The sequence below is a fragment of the Hemicordylus capensis genome, chromosome 4 (assembly GCF_027244095.1).
Source record: "Hemicordylus capensis ecotype Gifberg chromosome 4, rHemCap1.1.pri, whole genome shotgun sequence".
In the NCBI taxonomy this organism is placed as follows: domain Eukaryota; kingdom Metazoa; phylum Chordata; class Lepidosauria; order Squamata; family Cordylidae; genus Hemicordylus; species Hemicordylus capensis.
In genome coordinates this window covers 260177909-260187819 of record NC_069660.1, presented here as the reverse complement: position 1 = coordinate 260187819, position 9911 = coordinate 260177909, and the positions used below count along the sequence as shown (strand labels likewise).

Genomic DNA, 9911 nt, shown 5'->3' with positions numbered 1-9911 from the left:
ATATTGCATTTGGTTGCAATATTTTATGGTCCCAGATCACCATAAAATATTGTGTGTTATATAGCACAGACGTAAGTGCTGTGCCATTATGCTGTAGATAGAAGGAAAATTCAGTGCCTGCCCAGTCTCTTATTTATTTTAGGATGAACTTTGCCTAATTATTCTCCAGCTTTACAAATGTACAATTTGTTTTGCCTTATCAATTCTATTTCAAAAAGCATTCAAACGTAATGGAACTAGAGCCAGAGAATGATCTCAAAGCTAATGTAGTTGAAAGCTTGCAATATTTTAAACAATCAGTTGACCATAAAATATATAATTTCAGTACCTTTCTTACACAGCTGCTCATAATATTTAGTTACACTGGCTGACAGACAGACTAAATTATTCATGCATAGTCCCACTGAAATTATTGGGACAAATTAATCATGACTACATTGACCCATTAATTTCAATGGGACTACTCATGAGTAGTTTAGCCTGGATGCCAGCTACTGGTATGTGGCCAAGTCCCACCTCTGCCATGAACTTACTAGGTAGCCTTAGGCAATTCACTCACTCTGAGGCCTCAGATACAATATCAAGTCACAAATAACTGATGCCGCAATCCCATGTATGTGTACCTGAGACTAAGTCCCACAGAAGTAAGCAGGAAAGTAAGTTTCCGAATAAACATGAATCAGAGCAGGTTGGCATTTAATGGGTGTGTTTCGATATCATGCAAAACCATAGTTAATTGGAACTGTGGTCTATGGAATGAACTTAAATTGGCCCTATAGATGCTCAAATGATTTAGATTTGTTTCACTCTATCCTGGTTTCTTTGTGTGCTACCCCTTCTCTTAACAGAAGAACACAAGATCTTTGCCTTGAATGAAGTCCTTGGATACCAAGATGCTTTGCTGTGCTGTAATGCTGGCAAGGCTTTATCCTGTCAGCTGCTCTTCAACCTTTGGTCCCAATTTGGGAGGGGGCTTATAAATTCAGCAAGAACTTCTTCAGAGTTGCCCACACAATTCACAAGCATAAAGAGCAGTTTTGGTCCTAGACATCCCCTGCAGGATTCTCCTCCCAATCTATAGTCTCTCATCCAGCACAGCTAACCATTTCCTAACCTGCTTCACCAAAAGCGTACTTTAAAGCTGTGACTCACTTATCCAAACACCATTGCCCCACCCCACCAAATCACTTTAATACCTATTGTCTGAGATGTGACTTAGCAGACTGCTTAATTGATAAGTATATTATTGTTGTTGTTGTTGTTGTTAATTCGATTTCTATACTGCCCTTCCAAAAATGGCTCAGGGCGGTTTACAAAGAGAAATAACAAACAAATAAGATGGTTCCCTGTCCCCAAAAGGCTCACATTCTAAAAAGAAACATAAGACACACACCAGCAACAGTCACTGGAAGTATTGTGCTGGGGGTGGATAGGGCCAGTTACTCTCCCCCTGCTAAATCAAGAGAATCACCACGGTAAAAGGTGCCTCTTTGGCCAGTTAGCAGGGGTTGTATTAGTATATGTGTTGTGTTAGTATAGTTAGTTAGTTAGTATATGTGTTGTATTCATTAACTGAAAAACCTTTGGTTTTGAGATGCTTTACATTTTCACTCGTGCTCTAAAAAGAATAGAAATTGCCATTTTAACTTTTGCACCACATAAGCTGTAAAGACTGGTATATACAGTCTGGTATATGAAGATGGTTTTAGAAATGAGCCTCCATGTACCCACACTTTACCTTGATCAGAGATGCATCAAGCACAAATTATCAGGGGCATCTCTAGGATGTGATTGGGGAAGCTGCATCCTTCCCAGCCCAATGTTCAACTGAAAGGCCAAGTCTACATCAGAATGATGGTTTCTTGGTGCTGGGTAGGAATGGGTTTTAGGATTTCCTTGAGGTTCCTTATTTATCTATTGTGCTTGTATACTGCCTCAAATATAACAACATAAAACAAATAGAACAAAATTAAAATATTAAAGCAGCTTAAAACCACTTTAATTACAAAATTACATAATTTTTAATTACAAAAGATTGTGTGAATAAATATGTCTTTATCAGGTGTAAATGAGTCAAAGAAACCAAGGTTTATTTGAGAGGTGGGCTTGGATGCAATGCTAAACTACAGTTATGCTTAAACAAGGCAGACAAGCCAATTTCAGATCTGGCTCGAGTGCCCAAAATAAACTAAGGTTGGTTCAGATACTAAAACTAGCCACAGTTAGAAAAAATAAATAATGGTTCTGTGTTACATTTCAACCTAACTGTATGCGAAACACTTCAAGCATCCTAAACTACCATATAAGTGCAAAGTATAATTAGTACCTACAGCCATTTTTTGTGCTGAGCTCTTCTTCCAGGCATTCTTCAAACCCCTGGAAGCCAGCTCTGGAGGTCTGTGATGTTTGGCAGCAGCACTAGAGCGTTCAATCATTTTTTGAAGCCCAAGCAACCACCCTCCGGGTAGGATTCCTTAGGAAGGGGCTTTAGAATGGAGCCGAGAGTGGCAGTTTAACTGTCTAATTGGTAGCTCACAGAGAGGGCTTGGATGGGACAGGGACAGTTAGGGCTAGGGTATCTGGTCTGGTGAGCTGGATATTGGGAGGTGGGTAGTAAGTTGTACACACCAGTGAACACCTCTGGTTAGCAAGTGTGAGTCTTATGTATGAATGCTGGATGTGTATGGTATATACATGGAACTTCTTCAACCAGGGTGGTTGTTTCCAGTAAAAGAGCTAAGAATCGGAGAACGTTTGTTATATCCAACTTCAGTAACTTAAAAGTCTAGCCTCTGTTAAAGTACTAAGTCTGAAACATTGTTATAGAAACCATTACGTATGTAAAGCCCTGTTTTGGCAGAGAGTAACCTTTAAGCTACTTGTACATCAATAAACTTGACTTTGTTTTAATTTAAAGCTCACTCGGTGTCCTGTGAGTTATACTTCTCCCCACGCAGCCCTCAGCTACACTACTAAGGGGTTGTCAGGACACAAACCTAAGCCGGAAGAGCTTGGTGGTGGCAGCAGAAGCTTGATAAAGGGAGAAAGAGATAAGAACATTGGTCCTGTCAGAGAACACTTACTCCCTAGGGGTTCTTTAGTCAGCAGGGGCCACACACCGTCCCGTCAGATTCAAAGCTTTATTGATCACGATATGCCGGGCAAACAACATGAAGCTGAGAGCTCCGATTATGGGCAGATACAGAGAATATAAGCAGCAGCCTCAGAGAGGCTGAAGTCCAGAGTTTCCACACGCCCTGGGGGCACCCAAATCCTCTTTAGTCTGTCCTGGGTGGTGTGATTTGTGCCCTCAAGAACCTACATTATAAAAATTATGTTTAACTTGCAGTGTGGGGGGAGGGCTCCAAAGGCCTTTAGGTCCAGGCTCCAAAATTACCTAGGTTCACCTCTGAGCAGCCTTAGCACTTATGCAAATAAGATCCAAAAATGCACTAATCCCAATGCGCAAACACACCCTCAGTAACCAATCACAAACCATCAAAAGATACATTCTTTTTCCCTTTTGCGCATGACCAGCCTTGCAGCACAATAATGCCATTGTGTACCAACAGTAACTGTAGCATCCCTCTCCCAAATGCCATGATGGAGTCAGTTTTCCCATGACAGTCTACAGAGTTATAAAGTTATTAGCCTCTCCAGTTTTGGGAACAGACCCCCACTCATTAGCAGTGTCTCAGAGTGATGAGCAAGGTACAGCTTCCCACAAGGACCAACTCAGAAAAATTGGCCTTAGCTCTATATTCCACCCATGCACTCAGAAGGCGCTGTCTCCAGGTCCTGCCCATATACCATTTTTTTGTTTCCAGAATTGGTACCACTAACTGAAATACTAAAGAATATTGTAATAAATACAGTGAATAACATTATTTAATGAAAATGAACCCTACATTAGGGAAGTAGCAGTTTACTTTCCTAACTGCTCATGAATTTGCACACACAATCTATGAGATGTTTGTAGCAGAGTTAATACCCCCCCCCACACACACACCAATGTGGAATTTTTTTTTAAAGTGGCAGTGTCAACCACTATTGATTTCTCTCATTGATTAATTTGTTACATCTCTTAGCCACTTTCTGCTAATTAGCCACTTTCTGCTAATTTTTGGCTAATATGCATTTAACTATCAGATAGACAAAAGAACCATAAAATACAACACAGTCATTTATATGAATCATCATGTAATTATATTTAGTGCCCATGATTCTATAGAATCTGCATGCAACATTTTCTTGCGGAAAAACTCCAGCATCCATGAAGCTCATTGGTTGCAATGTGATGGCAACCATGTTTAAGTAGAACTAGTGAGCCTGGGCATGAAGCATCTGCACCTCTAGTTGGGCCCAGCCATCGCCCCCAGCATCCGTGCTCCCTACCGCTTCACGCACCCCAAAGCCAACTGTCAAAATGCTTTCCCGCTGCCTGCCAAGCCCCCTGCCACTCCAGAACTCTCTCCCCTCTGTCAGTCAAGCTCCTCCTCCTCCTCCTCCTCCTCTGGACCCACCATTGGTCACGGCTTCATCAGGGGCGTGGCTTGCCGCATCCCCTGCTCCGTCTATAGGAATTAATAATATATATGCCTTGTTTTCTAATAAAAGCCCAGAAGCACAATACCTGTTGGTCCCTGATGATTCCATGTTGCATCAATCAGAGATCACCACAAAATATCACTGTAAAATGGGGAGGGGGGAATCAGTGAATCAGCTGAATGAAAAAAATTTTTTTTAATACAGAGAAATTTGAGTGCTCCTTTTATGGCACGAAATCAAGAAAGAAAAGTGGGCGATGAGATATTCTAAGAACAAAGAAGGGAAAGAAAGTGTAACCTAGTAATTCTAGAAAGAATTTACGTGAGCAATTGTTTTTTAATATATTTTGTATTTGTTGTGTAAAACACTTAACTAGGTGAGTGAATCGGCCTTTTCAAATCAAGTTACTAATTACAGGTGTCCAATTCAGGATTAGTTAGGGGAAATGGCAACTACTTTGCAAGAAGAAACAGCTAATGGCTCCTTGAAAGCAGTGTTTTTATTATTTAATTTATAATTTATTCCAAGACTGGAAAGAGGCTTTTGTGCTGAGCAGTGGTCTTTATTTTTTTTCATCCAGGGTTTTTTCATCCAGGATCAGCACAATGGAGATCACCAGTGTGTTGATCTCCAAACAGTACTGTGCTTTTCTCAGGGATGGGAGGACCTTTAAAGAGAGACAGACTCTCTCTTAAGAGCTCCAGAAAGAAAGCACTTCCCAGAACTCTGTATATGCCCTCTGGTTCCAAGAGACTCAAGAGGGCTCAGTTTCCTGAGCTAGGCAAAGCACAGCACTACATGGTGAGAATGGTTGCCTCCACCTGTTGCCGGGTGACTGTGCATAGTATTCAGCTTCACCTGAAACTATGCACAAGTCCAATAAACAATTAGTCAGGAAGCTACACAATAAACAATTAGGAAGGTTGACAGGAGCTGCCACTGGCTCATGGGCCTTACAATGAAGAACATTGTTGTAGAGCATATAAGAAAATTCAATATAGTTTAAAAGTGAAGACAAATTTGAGAAGGTTGGAGGTGTGGAGAAGGTTCAGCTGGCTATACAAGAAGCCCTGCTTTATGTATTCCTCACTGATATAGCTCCAGTACCACTGCTATTTGATTGTGTATAACCCTGAGTACCTTTTTAGAATGGCAGTAAATACTGATTGATTGATTGTTTAAGTGCAGTCAGGTCGGTGTCAACTCCTAGCAACCACATAGATTCTCTCCAGAATGATCTGTCTTCAACTTGGCCTTTAGGTCTCTCAGTGGTGCATTCATTGCTGTTGTAATCGAGTCCATCCACCTTGCTGCTGGTCGTCCTCTTCTCTTTCCTTCATTATCAATTATTCTTATCAATTTTCCTTCATTATCAATTCTTTCCCCAGCATGATAGACTTCTCAGGGGAGCAGTTTGAACCTGGTCATTTGTGCCTCGAGTGAAAATTCTGGATTGATTTGTTCTGTGATCCATTACCAAAGTTCAAAAGTGCCAATACCTTTTCTATCTTGCTTCTTCAAAGTCCAGCTTTCGCATCCATAGGGTGTCACAGGAAAAACCATTGTCCAAACAATTCTAATCTTTGTAGGTACAGAAACATCATGGCATCTAAATATCCTTTCCAAAGCCTTAATTGCAACCCTAACAAGTGCTAGTTGCGGTGTATTTCTTGACTGCTGGAACCTTTACTGTTGATGGTCGAGCCTAAAAGGCAGAAGCTATCCACCACTTCAGTGTCTTCATTATCAATTCTAAGGCTGGTTGCTGTACCCATTGTCATTTGTTTAGTTGTCTTTACAGTCATAGTCCCATTTTTTTCACTGTGCTCCTTGACTTTCATTAGTAGAGCTTGCAGATCATCCTCATTCTCAGCTCAGAGTGGTGTCATCAGCGTAGCGCAGGTTATTGATGTTTCTTCCTCCAACTTTAAAACCACACTCTTCTTCCCATACAGCTTCTCTCAGTATATGTTCAGTATATAAGTTGAATGGCAGTAAATATACTTAAAACTAAATAGCTGTAGTCACAAGACAAGGTTGTAGCATTCTCCTAGGAGACTGACCAGCTTCTGTAGGCATCACTTCACTGGTTATAAACATCAGTGTTATAAAAATCTTGTGCATCCTTACTAGAATAAATACCATTCTGTTAATGGTGACTACTCTCATGCACCTAGGATTCCAGCCTCAGTGTGAAAGGATGGATGTTGCTCTTTGTTCTTTCCAAAGAAAGGCTTCAGTTGATAAGGTTAAGAACCTACTAGCTGGTGCTGTGTTTTGAAGAGTATTGCTTAATTACAGTCAAAAATTCTTCATACGCAACCATTGGCATTGTCTTGATCTAAGTGCCTACTCTTATTTTTATGTGTATTTCATAACCCTATAGGCAAGCCATAAGATCAATTCCACATATTAATAAATTATTAAATAGAATATATAAACTTGGATTCTAAATAAAATCCTAGGATGCTGTTGTGTTTGGTTTTGTTTCTCATAGTAGTGTTATGTGTCAAATACTTGCTGCTGAAACCAATTTCAACAGATTAAAGAAATATTTATAAGTTCACAAGCCATTCTTTTTATTGATTTCATCATACTGTTTAGAATGCAATAATCTGAATAATCTTAAAGCAGTTTTATCCACTTTTATTCTCTGAAACTGGAGATAATTTTTGCTGTTTATAAGCCTATGTAGTTCTGTAGTGTTTCACTTTTTATTCAAGTCATTTTTTCATCCAACTGAGAAAAGTTAATGTAGCTTTAAAAAGCAAAACAAGGACTATACCATAAAGGACTAACATATTTTAGGCCCCAGTCTTAAAGGCATTTTACATGTAGTTGGCTCATAAAACTGAGCTCTTAAGCACACTCACCCAGGTTTAAGTCCCATTGACATAAGGGGGACTTACTTTTAAGTAAACTTGATTAAAATGGTGCTGTGTGTTTAGGATTGGGGCTATAATCTAAATTCCCTTTATAGGCTTAATAGGGTATAATTATAACAACTGTCACCATCTGAAACTGGTTAGGATTTGTCTTCTGAAAACAGATGCAGCTATTTATAAGAAGGGAAATGGAACCTGAAGTGAAAGAGAACTAGCACAAGAGACATTATCTAATCCTGCTCCCTCCCCCATGGTGCTATATTTTCAGTTTGTTAATCCTGTATAGCTTAACTTTATCTTTAGATCACCATGCCATCCCCTCTTCCTCTTAGTCGCCTTTTCCACCTGGAATTTTCTCCATCTGTGAATGAACGACCCTGTAGCAGTCCCCTGGTGCTCCCTGTTAAAGGTGGAAAGCTCTTGGAGGAAAGCTCTTCTGCTAGAGCTCACCGACTACCTCCTCGCCTGGCTTGGTGTTCTATTGACTGGGACCAGTTGCATTTGCTACATCCCCTAGGCTCAGGTGGCTTTGGTTCTGTCTACAAGGCTACTTATCGTGGAGCAACAGTTGCTGTAAAGCAGGTGAAGAAATGCAGTAAGAACCATCTGGCATCACGGCAGAGCTTCTGGGCAGAACTAAATGTGGCGCGCCTTGGCCATAACAATGTGGTGCGTGTAATAGCTGCTAGTACATGTGCCCCTGCCAGTCAGGATAGTCTAGGTACCATCATAATGGAATATGTAGGCAATGGTACTCTGCACAACGTTATCTATGGGACTGGCAGTGCGATAACAAAAAAGAAAGACAATGAGTTTGGATGTGGTCATGAGTCTCTGAGCATAGCTCAGTCTTTGAGTTATTCATGTGATGTTGTGGCAGGCTTAGTTTTTCTCCATTCACAGTTAATTGTGCACTTGGATTTAAAACCTGCCAACATATTCATCACTAAACAAAATGTATGCAAGATTGGAGACTTTGGGTGCTCCCAAAAACTAGAGGGTGATGTTTCACTGGGCCCACAGCTTTGTCAGCAAGGGGGAACATACACTCACCGTGCGCCTGAACTCCTGAAAGGAGAAAGAGTCACTCCCAAGGCAGACATCTACTCTTTTGCCATCACTCTCTGGCAAATGGTTACAAAGGAAGAACCTTATTTAGGTGAGCACCAATATGTACTTTACTCTGTGGTGGCTTGTAACCTACGCCCCTCTCTGAATGCAGCTGTGTTCAGAGGTTCAGTCACTGGTCAAAGACTTGAGACTATAATTGGAAGTTGCTGGAGAGCTGGTGCAGCAGAGCGTCCTAGTGCCGAAGTCCTGCTTCATGATATTCAGTCTCTGTCTCTAACTGTGTGAAGTTCTTATATCTCCTTGTCTTGTTTCTGTTCATGCTTTTATTGCTGATAATCTGTCTTGCTAAATTAGTGTCTATTAATGACCCTTGTCAATGTACAAAGGGAACTTTAAAAAAAGTATTGATCATCAAATTTTCTATAAATAAAGTTCTTTACAGAAAACTAGAAATAGGTTTTATAATGTTTTACAGAGGAAAATGTTATTAATTAGTTTCAGATCTTATTCAGCATTATGTTTTTATTTGATTCGTGTTTTTAAAAGGAATTTACATAAATTAGAGAGTTGGACTACACACCTTTGCACATTTGAGTAGGAATTATGCCTTTGACCTTGTATCAAGGGGGAAATGATGGCATAAATGGAAAGCTTCTACAGTTAGCTGTTTACTTCTCCTTATATGCAGTCTGTATCAGAATACTTGTCTGAAAGTAAGGTGTACCGATGCAGTTCACTTTTCTAAGGCAATTTTAACATAAAGAGGTGTCAAACAAGGTGGAGTATTAGCTCTACTTCTGTTCAACTTTTCCATAAACTCTCTTGTTGCTGCCTTAGCGAATTCTGATTTCCACCCTCCAAACTGGTATCAATACTTCTTTATGCAGATGATGAGGCTGTTTTATCCCAATCTGCCTGAGAAGGGCACTTAACTCCCTTGCTCTTAATTGCAAAGAGTATGCCCTACAGATTAACTATACCAAAACGAAGATCATGAGGTTCATAATGCACCCAAGAATACTGTCTTGGTCTGTTGATGGATGCAGGATTGAGCAAGTCAGTTTTGAAGTACTTAGGTATAGTCTTTCAATTGTCTGGCAGCTGTAAGGTTCACTCTGAGTACGTGCTGCAAAATGCACGGAAGTCTACATCAGCCATTTGGGGGCTTTTTCTTTCTTTCTTACTCCAGAGGGGCCCATTCATTCCTGTTGCAATAAGGCTGTTTGAATCCAAACAGCCTGGCCAACTGCTATATGGTGCCTAACTTGGCCCATATACCAATTTTCCAGCATTAGAAGCAGTACAGTCTAAATTCCTCAGGAAGTTCTTCCAAACAGCTCACGGCATCCCCAGTGTAGTCTTCCGGCTGGAGACTGGGCTGGTCAGGGTAGAAACTAAGATTTGGCT

The 9911-nt window shown here is 40.5% G+C and overlaps 1 protein-coding gene across 1 annotated transcript; it reads left to right on the top strand.

The window, feature by feature from the left end:
• The first annotated feature begins 7376 nt into the window (after positions 1-7376).
• Positions 7377-9698, top strand: MOS (MOS proto-oncogene, serine/threonine kinase). Its single transcript, XM_053248044.1, has one exon. It carries the CDS (start codon positions 7743-7745, stop codon positions 8787-8789), a length of 1047 nt encoding a protein of 348 aa, XP_053104019.1. The 5' UTR covers positions 7377-7742; the 3' UTR covers positions 8790-9698.
• The last annotated feature ends 213 nt before the right edge of the window (positions 9699-9911 follow it).

What these genes read in the sequence shown, in the direction of transcription:
- MOS (XM_053248044.1), top strand. Translation starts at nt 7,743, where the DNA reads ATGCCATCCCCTCTTCCTCTTAGTCGCCTTTTCCACCTGGAATTTTCT.